This window comes from Erithacus rubecula, assembly GCF_903797595.1.
Source record: "Erithacus rubecula genome assembly, chromosome: 12".
In the NCBI taxonomy this organism is placed as follows: domain Eukaryota; kingdom Metazoa; phylum Chordata; class Aves; order Passeriformes; family Muscicapidae; genus Erithacus; species Erithacus rubecula.
In genome coordinates this window covers 15843192-15860792 of record NC_136664.1, presented here as the reverse complement: position 1 = coordinate 15860792, position 17601 = coordinate 15843192, and the positions used below count along the sequence as shown (strand labels likewise).

The window sequence follows — 17601 nt, the reverse complement described above, 5'->3', positions numbered from 1 at the left end:
CCTGGACCTGTTCCATTAGCTGATGCTTTGCTTTTCTGCCATATTCACCCTTCCTCCTCCTCTGAGGACAGTAGTTCCCTATTTGCCTGTCCTGTCTACAGATTTTCCCTCCAGCTCCAGGCTATGGGGGCCACACTTGGTTTGGCTGTGGGTGCTCTCAGCATTGTATCAGTGTTTCAGAGCACTGCAGGAACTGAGGCTCTGTCCTTGCAGACCAAGGGACCTCACACAGTTGGTTTCTGTGCCCAGGACAATCAACGCCAATACTGGACACCAGGTCAGAGGCAGCAGGCGCTGGAGGATGAGCCCTGTCCCTTTGCAGTGACGCCCTCCAAAGGAACCCTTGATGCAGGAAGGTGGCAGGACTTACAAATCCAGTTTACACCCAAGGAGGAGGTGAGATTGGCAGGTGTCAGCCCAGGAGGCCTGTCAGGGCTATCTGGAAATGAGGGCCTGGTGCAGAGAGTGTGGTATGAGCTGTGCCTTCACGGGGAGCTTTCTGCAAGCCACATTCTCAGCGTGGCTCAGTCCACCCCACAGAGCACTCCTGTCAGATGTGCTTTGAAATGCCCATAGGGAGCTTGCAGAGGGAGAGAGTATCAGGGCTCTGTGGCTGCCTCCTGGCACATGGGGGGATGTGCCCAACTCCCTTCAGCCTCCCCCTTGCCTGGCTGTATTTGCAGCTGCGACACTGGGTGCAGAGCAGCTGCACACTTGCCGAGGATAATCCTGGAATGGCCAGTCTAGGCTCGTCCTGCTGCAGAACTGACAGACAAAACAGCCACCAGACACCTTCCTGGGCATGGCAGGACAGTCACCTGCAGTGGTGTGCTGCCAGCAGTCCCTGGGGCTCTGGCCTGCCTGCACATTCCCATGCAGCTGGAGATTCAACTTGGAGCTGGACGGAGTATTTCCAAAAACAGTTTGCCTGTGGCTGCTGGCCCTTGGAAACTGACAGTGCATGCCAGTATGGACACAAGTCCTTCTGTGCCCACTAACAGTCCCAGGGATCTTTAATTGCTTGAGAGATGTAACCATCTTTTATCTGACTCTGACCAGAGCCAACCACTAAGCAGAGATGATGACCCTTATTTCTAGCCAGCGAGAGCTCATTTGCCTTTCTCCTGGAGCTGGCATTTGCCTGATGCAGCAGTGCCAGGACTTTGTCTGGATACTCTAACCCTGAGAGCCCTTCTCATGAGCATTGCACTCCTGCATGACTAGGTGAAACTCCTGACAGTCCATTGTACATCCATCTGATACCCAAATACCTGGTTACAGTGCACACCAGGATTCATCCCAGTTACTCAGACCCAGGACACAGATGCTGTAGTATCTATTGTAAATAAATATCTGATTTCCATTCACCTTAGAGGGACTGATAACACCCTGACCTTGGGGCAAGCCCTGTATTTGGGGTCCTGTTACATGGGATAAGTTTTCTGCACTTTTTTCCAGAGGTCTTACAAGAATGAGCTGCAGCTTAACATTTGTGGGAGCAGACATCACTTAAAGCTGCACCTCTCAGGACAAGGTCTGGAGCCACGGTTGGAGTTCGCCCCCCCAGTACTAAAGATGGGATGGGTGCTGGTGAACAGCAATGGGTTAGAGGCCACAGTGGTGGTGAAGAACCCATGTAACTTCCCTGTTGAGTTTTACTCTCTGGATTTCGATGAGCAGTACCTTGAGGAGGAGAAGGTGAGAAGGCAGGTCTGGTCCCCATGTACATGCTGCCCAAGTTTCACAGCACTCCAGCATTCCTAGGCTTGTGCCAGGGAGATAGAGGCAATCCCCAGGGCAAAGCCAAATCCGCTGATGTGCTGTGGGTGGACTTAGGTAGTTTCTGTTGTTGGGAGGAAGGAAGGAGACAGAAAATGGGTTTGTTGAGTATGTGTGATGAGAGGTAGGAAAAGGAATCTTGTGTATGATTTCTCTTCCCTAACTGCATAGATGCTGAGGATGGCAGTGGGGTCTGAGTACCAAAAGAACTTTCTAATGCCTCCACGTGCCGTGGGTGGGACGCTGCCCCCAGAGGTGCTGGAGCATTATGAAGCACAGAAGAGGCCGAAGGCTCAACGGGCAGAGCTCAAGGCCATGGCAGAGGCCAAGGCCACAGCTGAGGCTGAGGCCATGGACAAGGCAGCACCAGGTCAGAAAAGCATTGAGGGTTTGGTGGTGTCTGTCTTGCCTGCGGTCACAGCAGGGAGTCCAGCCCATACACCCTGAACTCTCTGTCACCTTGTTCTCCAGGGAAAGCCCATGCTTTTAGCAGCTGCCTGTTCCCCATCTTGGTGGAGGAACTCTTGGGTGAAGGGCTGTGGCATCCTCTATGAAACCTGAGTGTAACCAAAGCTCTAATCTGCCTGCCATAGACTGGGGAAATAACCAGGATATTCCCTTGTGTCCCTTAGCCACAAAGACTAAAATTGCATGAGTTCTTCAGCCAGTAGGACCAGGTCTAATATCACTGGCTCTTTTATATTTGCACCTTCCTAGCAACAAAAGAACAAGCTCATGTTGCTTTCACCAAGTCTCCTTTCCTGGGATCTGAGGAGATGGGAAGGATGATGAGGATCAAAGGAAGGTGGGAGGCTGACTTTTCCCTCTGCATTTGCAGCATATGACAGGGCTGTCACAGTCTTTCCTAAGCCCATGGTGGAAGTGACTGGGAATCCTGTCTCTTGGGCTGTCATGCGCCACCTGGGCATTGACCCATCTTTGGAGAGGCGTGAAGCACAGCAGGACAGGAGGATTGTTCTTATTGTCCATGGACCACCCCGGGCAGGTATGTGAGCTGCAGCCCTGGGCTGCAGGGAGAGGGGCAGGCAGGAGGAGCACATCCTGGTGGATCATGGTGCTTAAGGCAAAGTCCTCAGCTGAACAGGAGGTAGAGTTGATCTTCTTGGCTCCAGAATTCAGAACTTGTACCCACTCTCCATCTGCCTCCCTCACGGCCTCCCCAGAGGGACACTTGCTTTCCCACTGACCTTTTAAGTTTGAAATCTTGAGATTTTTCCAGGGCCTATCCCTGTAAGGCCTCATATGCACGTGTCACCAAGCAATCCTCCTCTCTCTCAGGAAAGACAGAGGTAGCGGCGGCCCTGTGTCACTATTATGGCACTGCTCACTTGTCCATTGACACTGTGGTGAAAGAGGCCATCGCCAGTGATCAGAGCCAAGCAGGGTGCCAGGCCCGGGAGCTTTGCACCAAGGCTGCCATGGAGCTGAAAGCTGAGGATGAAGGTAATGCTGGTAAGGAGAAATGCTGGACCCAGAGCCAGTGCTTGAGAAACCCACCATGACTGTCCACTTCTGCTTACTCAAAGCAGCAGTTTTTTAGTCCTTAGGTCTCATGGGTGAAGTGCATCTCTGGCTTGTCTAAAGAAAAAGGAAATCAATTTTAAGGGCTCAGTCAAGGGTTCTTTTATAGCCCCTTTGCTGCCATTCTTGGCACATGTTTGTGTTTTTTTGGAGGGGTGAAGCACATCTGTCTGTTTCCTAAATATTTTATATTTCCTCTAAGCTGAATCAAGCTTGCTCCTCATGGGCAGCAGGCAGAACTGCTGCCCACTTTGACAAGGAAAAAGCTTCTGAAGTGGCTCATTAAGCATGAGGAGACTGACTATGAGTGTAACCTTGCAAACGAGAGGAAGGGAAGGACAGCCTCCCAGAGGCATTTCCAATGAGAGACATGCTACAGGATGAGCTCTTTCCTCCAGAGATTCACCTGTGCCCACTGTCAGGGTACACAGCTTGTGCATGTTAGGCTGTTCCCCATGTGACTTTAATGAAACTTACTGGGCAGTTGGTGCCCTGAGCTCTGCAGGGTAAGGCAGACCTGGCTCGGTGCAGGCAGAAGTTTTGCATTGCTCATGCATTTTGAACCTGGCTGGGTTGGGAGCTGGTGGAAGGAAGAAGAGTCTGGGTCCCAGCCGGGGTTTTCCCACAAGGATGATTTAGCTTCAGTGGAGGCAGGTGATGCAGGTGGGGTAGGACTGCACGTCTCCATATGAGAATGCAGGATGGGTGCAGTGAATGGAAAAATGGTCCTGGAGGACCAATCTTTGGCTTGATCTCTAGGGGAACTGCTGTGTAAGCAGTGTCACCTGCATGCACAGTTGTTAGGAGGGACATAGTAGTGCTGGCTTTCAAATCAAGTATGGGATGGCATGCTTTACCATGCTGGTAAGAGAAGCGGGGAAGGAGCTGCTTCGGGGAAACAGTGTTGTCAGTGCCCAGCAGACTGGGGGAAAAGTGCCATGTTCCTTCCAGGGCCCAAGGTTGTGCCCATTGTGGGGAAAGGTGCCTAATTGCTTTTCAAAGCCCCCCTGAACCATCTGTGCCCTATGCAGGTAGAAACTCTCAGCTCAGTGCTCAGAGCAAGAATAAACAAGCCTCTGGGGAAAAAAACAACAAGAAGAATGCCAAAGGCAAGATTCCTTCAGCACAAAAGATAAAGGAGCCAGTGAAGGTAAGCATGATCTGCCCTGGTTGATGCCTGGGAGCTTTGCATTGTCTTTGAGATGGGCAGGGGCTGCTTACAGTGGAGGCTGTGCATCAGCCAGGCCTGGTATGTGGGTCCATAGTGCCAAGCCCAGCTGATAGGCTGGGTATGACTTGGGCTGGGAGCTGCACTGGTTCTCAGTGGTTTGCTGGCAAAGGGCAGTCCTGGCTAGTGTGGCTGCAGTCAGTGAGCACAGTGCTGGGAGGCTGCACTGGGGGCTTACAAGCTTGGGTCTCTGCTGACCAAGGCATGGGCCCTCCAGGACCATTTCCTGGAGCCCCCCAAGCTGCACCATAGGGTTGTTCTAGTCTCCACTAGTGAGGAACCCCAGCTCCAAGCCCAGTATCGGGAGTTGTTCAGGGCTTTCCGCCGTGATTTTTTTCCTTACAATGGTCCACATTACAGTTCACAGTTTCCACGGCTCCTGTGCCGCAGCAGCTGAACATCATCAGCAGTAATGGGGAAGAGCTGAACTGCTTGAGCTGTGTGCTGCCCGAGGACCTGCTGGTGGACATCCTCTGTGAGAGGCTGAAGGTGTGTGGGGTGGGGGAAAAGGACTCATTCCTGCTCCAGAGAGACAGGCAGTGAGGTACAACTTGGAGAGGAGGAGGTCTGTATGTGCTGTTGGAAGATTTGGAAGATCCTGGACTGCATGCAGGGAACCCTGGGGGAAGCTGCAGATGCTCTTGGTTAGCAAAGCCTAAGGACAGATCCAAGCTGGTCTTAGCTAATGCCCTTGGAACAAGGATAGCTGGTGCCCTGTGACATCTGGGTTTACTGTCCAGCTGCGAGCCCCCTGCATGCAATGGCTGACTTACTCCTCCCTTTATTCCCAGCGTGAAGACTGCAACAAGGGAGTGGTCTTTGATGGCTTGGAGAACCTCTTTGCAAGTAGCCTGGAATCTTCTCTGCTCTGTCTACTCAAAGCTGTCAAGAATTGTCATCATATCTACATTGTGAACCTGCATCAGGATTGTGCTGCTTGGATAACCAAGGAAGAAAATGAAAGAAAGAGGAGGAAAGCTAAAAGAGAGAAGGAAGGTGAGATATCTCCCTTCCTCTCAAACCTTTTTTCTCAAGCCCTCAACCTTATCTCTGTGTATCTGGATTTGCAGCAGAGCTTGTAAGAAATGTTTTTATTAATCTTTCCACCTTCTGCCTCAGTGTATATTGGGATCGAGGGTAGTCCTTGACAATCCTTTTAAGGGTTCGCAGATATTAGGGAAAAGTGGCAAAAATAAAAGAAGAGCGGTACGATGACCACGACTTAGCAACATGAAACACTTCAATAATAATGAAAGTAAATGTGAGATGAGGCCCAAAACTCCAAATATAATAACCAAGGGGACCAGGTTTCTTTAGGAGTCAGTGGTTGAAGACCAAGATGAAGGGAGGTCCAGGGCATAAATATGGGGCAAGAGAGGGGGTGGAGTGGAGGTTAGGGTCCAATGGGTACAAGGGAAAGTGGTGCAGAGGTTGAGTAAGGGAAGGTAGGGTCCAATGAGTTAGGTTGAGTGGAACATTGCATCAGCTGAGGGCCAATGGGGATACAAGGAAGGGAGAACACTCTAGGAATTGGGAGTGGTGATAATTAACTCGGATATGAGGGTTAGGAATATGTATGAGGTATTAACATAGGCAATCTCATTTTGGAACTTTTGTCTGGGTTCAACACAACTTGAGCAAATGCCTCCCAAGGTTAAGGTTTATGGTACAACCTCTCTTCAGTGATGGTTGCATGACCTGGAATACTGGTCAGGTGGGCTCTTACGAGTGTAACCAGAACTCAGAGTTGCAGGAGATCTGAGGTTTTAAGACTCACCCTAATCTCTAACATTAAAGCTTGGGCACAAGTCCAAGCTGCTGTATCTCAGTAACAAATGACTGTCCTCAGCCTTGGTGTGCTTAAGACAGGCAAAGCACAGGAACTCACTGCCCAGCCATAGTTTGGGTGATTGTCTGAATTTTGGAGCAGGGATATGAGCTCCCAACATCTCCTGATATGATAAGCTGGGTTGGAAAAAGCTGTGAATCCTTGCAGCTGACCCAGAGCACCCAGCTCTGCTTGTAGTCACTCACGGTTTCTCTTCTGGTTTGTGCTAAAGAACTGCAGCAGAAAAAAGTTTTTCAGAGGAACATGGAACGTGTCTTGAAAATGGATGAGGATGAGTATGATGCCCTTCCTGAGGAGAAGAAAGCTCTAGTAGATAAAATAATACTGAGAAGGAAGCATCTACAGAGGGAGAGGTGAGTAAGCCTTCCATGGGTTACTGCTCAGGGTTTTGCATCTAGTAGTTACTTGGGGTGAAGGTGAGTAAAGGGGCAGGAAGGGCCTTTGTAAGGGTTTTACAGAGATGTTTATTTCAGCCACAGGTCTGCATCGTCCAGAGTTCAGGGAATAAAGGTGAAAGGCTTGTGGGGGGGTTCAGGTTTTGTCAAGGGATAAGCAGGCGGGAAATCCTTAGGGACCAATTGCCAGGGGACAGGGGTGTCCAAGGGTGGGGTTAGGGTGAGAAGGCCAAGAGAGGAGCAGAGTGGGAGTGACTGAAAGGCTGACTGACAGGGAGAGGGCACAGGGCTTGCTTTGGCTTCTCTAATTGGGAATGCCTTTCTGGGTCTCCACAAGGGTAGTGTCCCTGGAGGGTTTCCCTGCTCCAAGGGCTCTGAGCTCAGAGGTGTTTGATAGCAAAGGCCAGAAGAAATGCAGGGATGGCCAGTCTTAGCTCCCTGGCCCCCAAGAGAGGAAGGACCTTCTTCTGTTGAGACAGAACATCTTCTCTATTTTAATGGTGAGCCCTTCTGGTTTAGATGCTGCCTGCAGGGAGCTGGGCTCTGGGCTTGCCTTGGCACTGCCTGTAGAAGCGTCCTTAAATCTATGATGTTGATTTGCACTTTCTTCATCATCTCTCTTCTTCACCAAAACAGTAGGATTGTGGTATGGGCAGGTGTGGGGCACAGATAAACCCTTGGTTTGGGTACCGATCCTGCCACAGATAAAGTCCTTGCAATGCTGATCTGCCAGGATTCTCCTTGTGGTGGGACACCACCCATAAAAACTCATGTGCTTTGGGCTCCCCTGCAGCTGCAGATGTAGGCAAGCTCTGCTCCAGCCAGGCAGCCCAGCTCAGGACACACAGGAAGAGTGTGGAGCTGGGAGGTGAGGCTGCTTAAAGCAAGCCTGTGTATCAGGGCTTTGTTCAGCTCAGGCTGAAGTTGGTTTCAAGGGGAGGAGACAGACAAGGCTGCTTCAAATCATTTCCATGGCAGATAGCACTAGTTTGCCTTGGTCACAGTGGGGTTCTGGCAGGAAATCTGGCTGACAAGAGCCTGTCTTGCTGAAGAGGAGTTCCTACAGCCTTTGCTTTCTGAATGATAGGATTATTCTCATTAAGAAGCAGACTATACCCAGGGAGAAGGGATCTGAATGAATGGAGTAAGAATTGTAGGAGAGACAAGCAGATGTTAGCAATTTGTGATGTGGTTTAAACTGGGAAATTAAGAAATGAAGGGCATATTCAGGCATCAGTGCAGAGAGTTGGTGGATCACCTTGGGATGTGGGCTGGAGGTGTCTGGGTGTGCCTTAAGAGGGAGGTTGCACAGTTGAGACCTTATGATGGCAAGGCTTAGGTTTGACTGGTCTTGGAGGTCCCCTTCCACAATTCACTTGGGATGTTCCCAACCTCTGTGGTTGAGGAAAAGTCAGGGAAGCAGTCTCATAGTTCTGCCTGACCTCAGTGTCAAGGAATAGAGTGAGCTAAAGTGAGTGAGCCCGGGTTTGTGGTGGTGACTCTCAGAGATGTTTTCTGTTTTGTTTGCTGAAGGGAGCGGAAGCAGCTGGCTCAAAAGCTTGAGGAGGAGGCAAAAGCCTTAGAGGAGGAAGAGAGGCAAAAGGAGGAAGAGAGGCAAAAGGAGGAAGAGAGGCAGAAGAAGGAAAGGAAGGAGAAGCAGACTCCAAAACCAGAAAAGAAGGAAACCAAAGCCCCAGAGAAGAAGGAAACCAAAATCCCAGGGAATATGGAAATAAAATCCCCAGAGAAGAAAATCAAGTCTCCAGATAAGAAGAAAACCAAAGCCCTGGTGAAGAAGGAAATCAAATCTCCAGAGAACTTTGGGGAACCCAAAGACCTAGAGGATGAGATAAACAAAATGCTAGAGGATGCGATAAACAAATTCCTAGAGGATGAGATAACCGAAATCCTAGAGGAGGACACCGAAATCCTAGAGGAATGTAAATACAAAGTCCAAAAGATCTGGGAAATCACAGAAAAGGAGGAAACTGAATCCCCAGAAAAGGAGGAAACTGAATCCCCAGAGAAGGGGGAACCCAAATCCCCAAAGAAGGGGGAACCTAAAACCCCAGAGAAGGGGCAACCCAAATCCCCAGAGAAATGGGAACCCAAAGCCCCAATGAAGGGGGATAGCAGAGCCCCTGGGAAGGGGGAAACCAAAGCCCCTGACAAGGAGGAAGCTGAAATCCCAGAGTACCCAGTTGAGATGCATAAAAACTTGATCCAGAGGTTTCAGATCTATGAGTCATCGCAGCAGGACGTCGCACAGGTTTTCACCTACTTTGACAGGGTTCAGGGTACTGTGCAGTTACCTGTGATCCAAAACGGAAGCACATCCCAGCTTTCAGGTGAAAACAAAGGTCAGAGGACCAATAAGCCTCAGGAGAAGGTGGAGAAGAAGCCTGAACAAAAAAGTGGAGGCCAGAGGAGTCTTCAGCCATCTCGGCTGGAGACACAAAGCGAAGTTGCAGAAGAGGCAGTCAGAGACGAGTACGTCGGGATACCATGCCTGGACATCCAGGTCACAAATCCAAAGGACATGATTAGGGAGATCCTGAGGGATGAGAGGCTGCCAACGAAAGACGAGGTAAAACCTTGCAAGGTTCAGATTTTGAGCTTGCTGTGGTCTTGGGCCCTGGAGCATTGTGTCCCCCCAGGTGATAATGGCACAGAGCCTTGTCCAGGCCCCTGATGATGTTCCACAATGACTCTGTAGCATCTGTGTGGATGGGGGCTTATCACCATCCCTCAGTGGGCAGAAAGTGGGAGTGCTCTGTGTACAAGTATCCCATCTGTTCAGAGTTTCCCAGCCTGGAAATCATTATAAATGGTCCCAGGACAGGGCAGCTCATGGTTTTCTTCAGCTGAGTCACCTTGGGAGAGCTTCTCTCCCCATCCTGCTTGTAGCTCTTGCCTCTGCTCTGGAGCCAGCTCACCCCACTGGGCATAACAAAGCACTTGTACTTCATATAAATTGAAAATCTGACTGCCAAAAGCTCAGTGCCTTTAAAGACGATGAAGGCGACAGAAGTATAAACAGGATTTTCTCATGTGTTTTAGATGCTGAGATATCTGGGACTGCATCCTGAAGGGCCTCCCCTTCCCCCTGCTGCTGTCCTCTCCATAGTCGACTACCCAGAGGAGCGGCTGGGCTCTGCAGAGCGTGTGAAGCCCTTCACCATCGCTGCACCGGATGGTGCTGCTATGGAACACCGTCTGGTGGGTGCTCCAGTGCTGCTGGCACTGAAGGTGCCAGGGCAGGGACCAGGCTAGCTGGGGGCACTTGGGCAGGTTGGATGGAGAAGGATCATTGTGGAGAGGTAGTGAGGATGTGGTGGGGCCCCGGGTCTGCAGGTTTCCTTTCTGTCAGGGATGGGACGAAAGAGACAGCTCTGCAGGAGATAGAGCAGTTCCATAAGGCAAGGGAAAAAATCACTTACTTAAAACCATAAACTTCCTTTGAGGAGAGGGTCCTGAGTGACAAGGGTTGTCCTGGGTAAAACATACACTAATAAGGAAGACCCAGTACCTGGGCAGGTGGACTTTTTTATTTATTCTCTCTTCCATTGGTTAACAAACCCCAACTTAGCTTTTCAGGATGGAGATGTCTCAGGGCTCACCTCTCCCTCCCTTTTCTCTCTCCCCTTAGGCCAAGACCCTAGATGTGAAGGGCAGTTCTGCCAGCAGATACAACTCTCTAATGGAGAGCCAGATCTTCACACACAGAACAGAAAGTCCCCAGGATTCCTTTGCAACAAGATCCAAAAGTGCCCTGAAAAGAGCCTCAATCCCCAAAGAACTTCTCAGGTGAGCCACACAGGAGGAGGTGATGCCTCTGTTCCTTGGTCCTCTTGCCAAGCAAGGTTCATTGTGAGGTTATGACCTCCAGTGCTCTAGGCACAAACTTCATAGAGTAATTCTCTAAAAAAGCAAGCAGCTAATAGTTGCTAAAAAGGTTATTTATTGCAGAAGCACATCAGTCTCCAAGGCACCATCACAGACATCAAAGTCCTTACTAAGTTTAGTTGAGAATCCCAAGTTAAAGCACAGGCTGTTCCTGAAGGTCCCGATGGGGCCGATGTCGGTGCGGCAGCTCCTGTCTTCTTCTCGGGTGTTGACGGCTCTAAAAGCAATGGCAGCAAAGCAGAGGGGCAAGAAAGGCAAAAGGCAAAAGCACTAACTCTCCCTAATACTAACTCTTATACAGGGTTTTCTCAACAAGCTAAGATGCAAGCTCAGACCACCACTCCTCAACCTATTAGAATACTAATTTCTTAGCACTCTATGTTACGTATAAACTATGCATACCTCCTATCTTACTGTATCTAAGAAATGTAAACAATATTCTTACTATAGCTCTATTATGTCTAAGTCCTGTCTACAACTGTGGGCCTGGAGCCTCTACTGAAGATATCAGTATATTTCAACCTTCACTAGAACACTCACTGCTACCGTGGCATTTGAGACCTTTTACTTACTAAAAGCACTACAGCTCCTACTTAAAACTTACTGACTTACTTCTGTTTATGTGTAAGTGGCTTAATATACTTCAGTCCATCCAAAGGCTTTAATTCCATCTCTGCACCTTGATTCCTCCTTGAGGGATTCAGAGAATCCCCGAACTCACTGATTCCAACAGTCCATCATCCCCAGCTGCACAGTGACCCTGTGCCAGTGCCTCCGTGGGATGGCCAGTGCACCCTCCTTGTTCCATTTGCTCCTCAGCAATGTCTGAAGCCTCCTCTTTAATTGCCAGGCTGAAGCGGTACCGGTGGATAGTGCCTAGCCACGGGGAGGTGCAACTGAAGGTCCACTTCTCCACCAAAAGGCCGGGGCAGTTTGAGCAGACACTGAGGTTTGAGCTGGTGGAGTCAAAGCGGCAGTACGAGCTGCCCTGCAGTGGCACCGGCCTGTACCCCAGCATCAGCCAGAACCCACGGTAAGGCTGGCCCCTGGCAGCCTCCCACACTGCTGCCCCTGAACTCACAGCCAGGGCTGCCCGTGGGGCTTCTGGCCTGGGCAGACCCTGCTGCCTGAGATCACCCAGCATCTCTTCCTCTGCTGGGAGCTGGGAAGGCAGATGGTACCTCAGCCACCAGGAAGGGTTATGGTTTTCTGACTACATATCCTACTTAGAGCAGCTCATAGCTCCTTCTTCCCCACTTTCTCTGCCCAGGCTGGTGTTTCCACAGTGGAGGGAGACCATGGAGGCAGATGAAATCATCTTCAAGGAATATGTTGAGAGCACAAAGCAATTCCATTTTGGACCTCTGCTGTGTGGGAAATCAAGAGAGTGGTATGTGCTCCCTGCAGGGCCTTGTACTTTTCTGGACACGCTTGGAAGAGACTTGCTGTCCTGGTGGCACTGTCCAGGGCAGTCCCCAGCAGAGTCCTGGGAGACACGTGGCTTTGAAGGACCACAGATGTGTGAACCTGAGCAGATAAGAGGCTAATGAGCCTTGGAGGAGCTGCTCTGCCTGCCCGGTGGGTGCCTTGGTGGCCGCCTTGGTGGCCAGAGTCACATGCTGCTGCCAGTCCAAAGGTGACTTGGACAGCTTCTGTCCCCCTCCACATCTCAGCTTCCCCCCATAGGAAATGAACTTTGTAGTGGTTTTTGAAGTGCTTTGAGCTCTGCAGGTAGCCTGATCGAGCAATTATTCTGTAGATGGTTTTGTAAACCTTTCATTCCTCTGTAATTACTAATAAGATTTTATGGTTGACCTGCCAGTGGGTGTTGGGGGAATGTACAGCAGGAATTACATTTTCCTGTAATGACATTGCATCCTCACTGCTGGATAAAGTCTGCCTAAACACATTGTCATTGAAGCTATTGTCTATTTCTACTTTTACTGTCACTTGTTTTTTAATAATATTTAACATTAAGTTCTTGTCTCCATGAGAGCTCTGGAGGGCTAGGTCTATTTTGGAAACCCAAGGAAATGAAATAGAAATAGTTCAAGAAAACATACAATCTTTAGCCAGGTTGATGGATGATCTGTGATTTCTGTTTTCGTCTTTAACCCTTTCACTCCAAAGTAATTTCCACACCTGAGAGGAGGGTCATTTGTTATCTTTTCTTATTTCCTCTTGTGAATTGATAGTTTATATTTCCTTCTCAGACTTTCAGCTAACCCATGAAATCCAAAGCAGTTTCATGATTTTTTGAAAGAGATTAGCTAAAGTCTTTATCCAAAAGCCTTTCTTTATACCCTGCAGGGAAGGCACCCCAAGAAAGAAGGGGAAAGAACCTGTGTGCCTGGCGTGCTGTTGTTTGTCTAGGCACTTTTGAGTTTATGTTGTATTAAAAACTCTTGAAGTGGCCTGAGCATCATCAGGCTTCTGGGGTGGAGGCACCAAGTCAGGGGAAGGCATCAAAGTAAGGCAAGGATGAGCACACGTCAATGCCCCTGGCTGAGATGCATTTCCCTCACTTGTTTGTTAGAACTGGGTCTTCCAGCACCACTGGAGAGTACAGGGTGCTCTCCTCAACATGTGGCAAAGGCAACAGTCTCCTCTGCAGCCTTTTCCCCTTTTGTGGACAGGTACAAGGCCCAGAACCATCGTGGCAACAGGGAGAGTATAACCATCCTCAACAACTCCCCCATGGATATAGAGGTCCAGTTCTGCTTTGAGATTGATGGGGAAGCAGACACGTTCCTCTTGGACCCTCCCAGCATGACACTGAAACCAAAGGAGAAGCAGGTAGGAGAAGGGCAGGTAAGGCAGGCACTGTGGAAGTGCCCAGAAGCTGCTCCTCCTGCTCACACGCAGTGCTGTTTCTATTTCTTTCTCTGGTGCTGGGTCCAGGAGCTGACCATTTGGGCATTCCCCACTTCCTATGGCTTCCTGGAAGACAGACTCATCTGCTGCATTGAGAAGAACCCAGAGCCAGTAGTCTTCAGCCTGTGCTGCCATGGGGTGCAGGTGAAGCTGGAGATCAGCCCCCGGGAGCTGTCTTTTGACAAGATGCTTCTGCACAGGTCAGTCATCCCACAAGCACTCTAAGACTTGTGCCAAAGATAAAATGTGTGACTCTGGTTTCCAGGACATGGATGGAGCTGCTTCGAGTTGCATTCAGTGGTGAGGCTGGTGTGACCATCCAGCAGGTAATGCCAAGTGCTTTCCTGTCTCTGCAGGATTGACAGCAGGACCTTGGTCCTGAGAAATGACAACCTGCTGCCCATGGCCTGGCAGTTCAGTGGGCTGGATGACACTGTTGAGGCCTTCTCCTTATCACAAGATAATGGCACCATTGATCCCCGCTCAGAGTTTGAAGTGACACTGAATTTCAGGGCTGAGAAGACTGGTCTCTTTGGGAAGATCCTCCGACTAGAGGTGAGAGGGACTGTGCCCTGCCCTGCAGCCCTGTGCTCTTAGGGACAGTCAGGAAGAGCTGCACCTGACAGACACAAGGGTGCTGTGACCCCAGCCTCTGCCTCTACACAGTGTTTGCCAGGACATGCAGTGCATCCACAGCCCCCCAGATAACCAGGCACTGCATCCAGAGCCTGTTCCACAAGCACCTTGTCCCTGTGAATGGTTGGAGGTTGTTGTTTGGTTGTACAGACTGCAGGCTTATCTCTACATTTCTCCTGGAATCTGTATGAACCTCTTGCATAGTGCAACAAACTCTCCCCCTGGGATTTTGTTCCCCATGCTTTAGGGGCTGTGTTTCAGAGAGAGTGCCAGGTGATTGGAGAGGGCTGTCAATGCCATCTGCTCTGAGACACCTCACACTTCTCATGGTTGTTCTAACATCCCTGTGCCTCTCAAGGATGCTTTAGCAGCAGCATTCCCTGCTGTAGAGCTCAGATGAGCTCAGATTTGGGTTGATAGGGCTTTTTACTGCAGCAGAATCCCACTGGGGCAGCTCATGAGGTGAACAGTTTAACAAAGCTTGGCAGTGAACCAACACTTGTGAAGCCAGGGAGGCCACAGAGGAAGCAGCCAGCAGAGACAAGGACTTACAGGCTGTCTGCCAAAAGAATCATCTGAACAATGCTTGTTTCTTGCTGCCTCAGGTTTCAGATACAGAAAACGTCCTGGGAATTGTTCAGGCTGAAAACATCGAAATCTCTGCAGAGGTCTATGATGTTGCTCTGAACATTGACATGCCTGAAGGTCAGTGGATGGCTCCCAAACAAAGCAGTGCAGATGCACTGCATTACCTTGGGAGGTGGGCAACCAAAGCACTGGGATGGGATGGGATGGGATGGGATGGGATGGGATGGGATGGGATGGGATGGGATGGGATGGGATGGGATGGGATGGGATGGGATGGGATGGGATGGGATGGGATGGGATGGGATGGGATGGGATGGGGTGGGGTGGGGTGGGATGGGATGAATATGTAAGCACATACCCTGCAAAGTGCATGGAATAAAACATTGTCAGGGCACTGACAGCTTTAAGTCTCTCCCCTCTGGAATTTGAAGTGTGCAGCTTCATGTGCAGGTTGGATTTGGGGGCTTTGAATCAACAGTGAGGTGAACAGGCAGTTGGCAACTGCCACAGGCCTAGCACAGCATATAAAGTAATTGGTTTTGTGCTTGGAAGCAAGGAAATGGAAGCCAAGCTCCTTAGGTACTAAGCCTGCAGATATTTTGAGTGAGAAAGGGCAGACAAGTAGCTAGAAAACACTTTCAAGAAAACATTTTCAACACTTTCAGATACTTGCTGAAAGGGGTTTTGTGCCAAGACCTCCATGTAGCTTATGACCTGGTGTATTCTGCAGCAACTCACAAATACCATGTTTGACCTTCTGTGGGTTTTCTGCAGGTCCAGATGGAAGCTTGGAATTCGGAATTATTAATGTCCTGGAAAATGTGAAGAAAGTCCTTACTCTAAAGAACAAAGGGATATACAACATTGGGTACCGGTGAGTCCAGCTGCCAGGCAATGAGCATTGCTTCCGCTTCCCTAGTCCTGCCTTCTCCCTCTTTCAATGGCTAGAACCTGTTTCCATGCTGGCTACCTCTTGGTAAATACAAAACCTCGGCTCTCTAATCTCAACTATTTTACCAGAGAATCCAGCCACAAGCCAGCAGTTCTTTACAACTCAGCAGGAACCCAAAGGAGAGCCTCAGAAATTTCTACCACTGAAATGCTGAGATTCATTGCCTTTCTTTGATGGTCACCTCCTTTCTCTCTCTGAGACTCTGTAAAGGAGTGAATGAAAAATTTCACTCTAAAGGTTTCTTGCACGAATCTCATGATTATTTGCACTCTCTGTCAAGATCCAGGAGTCCCTGAGCGGAATTGGATGCTCCCTTTTCTTTTTTTTTTCTGGTCCTATGCAAAGTCTTGACTGCACTAGTGGCACTTGTACTTTTAACTGCAGAGGTCTCCATTCCTTCCGTTTCTCCCCTTCAGTTTCATACTGAAGGGTGCAGGTTCCAGGATGCAAGACGTGGCATCCCACTTCACTATTGAGCCTCAATCAGGCACTCTGGTTGCCTCCCAGACTGGTACGAATGTTGAGATGCTCTTCCACCCCACAAGGGAGATGCTCCTCAAGAACAGACCCATCCTGTACTGCCAGGTGAGCCTGGGCCAGGCTCTGTTATCACACGGCGTTTTGGGAGCATAAACAGGAAGGAGGGCTTGAACTGGACAATCCTCTCTCCTACGTACACAAAGTCCTTCAAAACCATTGGGAGGCTTCCTAAGTGGAGCTGAGAATCTGACTCTGGAGGAGGTCCTTAAACAGGGAGGGGTAAACTGATAGAGGCCTGGAGTGGAGGCTGGGGACTGGGGTAGAGGCTGGCCTCTTTGCTGCGTTTATCACCCCTTCCTGTGGACGCAGGTGATGGATGCCAGGTCTGGGAAAGGAGGCCAGACTGTCGCCACCATCCCAGTGAGGGTGTCTGCAAACGCTGTGTACAGCAAGTTCAGTATTGAGCCTGCCTCACCCATCAACTTTGGGGCCTTGATCAAGGGCACCAAGAAGACCCAGATTGTCGTGCTGGAGAACAAAGGCATGCTCAACTTCAGATTTCGCATCCAGCAAGCACCCAAGGATTCATCTGCCTTGGAAATCAAAAGGTACAAGAAGCCCTGCACCACCCTTCCTGTCTGATGAGGCACCACCCCGTGGCTGGCATGTGGCAGGCAGCCAGGAAACCTGGGTTGTCGTCCATCTGCATCCCTGCCTTGGGGAGAGGGAGCAAGAAAGCACCTCGGTATCCCCATGTGTAGTATGAAGCTGGTGATAGAGCTGCTCTGTGCAGCACTGGGGGCTGCAGGCTGCTTTCTGGGAGCCATCGGGGCAGGAAGGCTTTCCTCTGTGGGGAGGAATGGCTTTGGCCTCCGAGAAAGGCAGGGGAGCTCGGCATGACAGATACATCTGCTTCCTCCACAGTTTAAAGCCATGGGAATCTGCTGCACCAACTACCAAGCTGAAATCAAGCTCCACACAGGTGGGTGACTCCTGCTCCCCACCAGTGCTGCTGCAGGGGATGTGAGAAGATGCTGCTCTGCCCAGTCTGGGTGCCCAGCCTGGGGGCTCATTGCCATAGGGTGGGACATAGTCTGCAGGATGGAGTCCAGTATCTGCTCAGTCCCATTGACAGTCCTGTACTCTGGCTGAGAGCTGGACCTGTGGGGTCAACAGAGGGGAGCAGGTCCTGTGTTTGGTAGCTGCTAGCCAGCATAGGTGTGTAAACACCTGAGCAGAAAAACATCCCCCATTGAACTCCCAGTCCACAGAGCTCAGACAACATTCTTCCCAGTCCCCTATCTCTCTTCCATCATTTCTCACAGCTATTTCTGCTCTCCTGTGTTACCTCTGGAGGCTGAAGGATCATAGC

At 50.1% G+C, this 17601-nt stretch overlaps 1 protein-coding gene across 1 annotated transcript in view; it reads left to right on the top strand.

Annotated features, from left to right (window-relative positions):
* LOC306807059 (hydrocephalus-inducing protein homolog) overlaps positions 1-17601 on the top strand; it is an 80538-nt gene that overhangs the window by 53439 nt on the left and 9498 nt on the right. The window contains exons 33-54 of the mRNA XM_079316312.1: positions 250-396; positions 1459-1698; positions 1951-2149; positions 2618-2785; positions 3079-3252; positions 4353-4471; positions 4910-5038; positions 5341-5545; positions 6610-6751; positions 8327-9380; positions 9854-10012; positions 10443-10600; positions 11550-11732; positions 11970-12089; positions 13336-13495; positions 13601-13773; positions 13930-14128; positions 14815-14914; positions 15572-15671; positions 16166-16334; positions 16599-16837; positions 17154-17211. Of these exons, the coding sequence (XP_079172438.1) occupies positions 250-396; positions 1459-1698; positions 1951-2149; positions 2618-2785; positions 3079-3252; positions 4353-4471; positions 4910-5038; positions 5341-5545; positions 6610-6751; positions 8327-9380; positions 9854-10012; positions 10443-10600; positions 11550-11732; positions 11970-12089; positions 13336-13495; positions 13601-13773; positions 13930-14128; positions 14815-14914; positions 15572-15671; positions 16166-16334; positions 16599-16837; positions 17154-17211 (4395 nt within the window). The remainder of the gene's footprint in view (positions 1-249; positions 397-1458; positions 1699-1950; positions 2150-2617; positions 2786-3078; positions 3253-4352; positions 4472-4909; positions 5039-5340; positions 5546-6609; positions 6752-8326; positions 9381-9853; positions 10013-10442; positions 10601-11549; positions 11733-11969; positions 12090-13335; positions 13496-13600; positions 13774-13929; positions 14129-14814; positions 14915-15571; positions 15672-16165; positions 16335-16598; positions 16838-17153; positions 17212-17601) is intronic.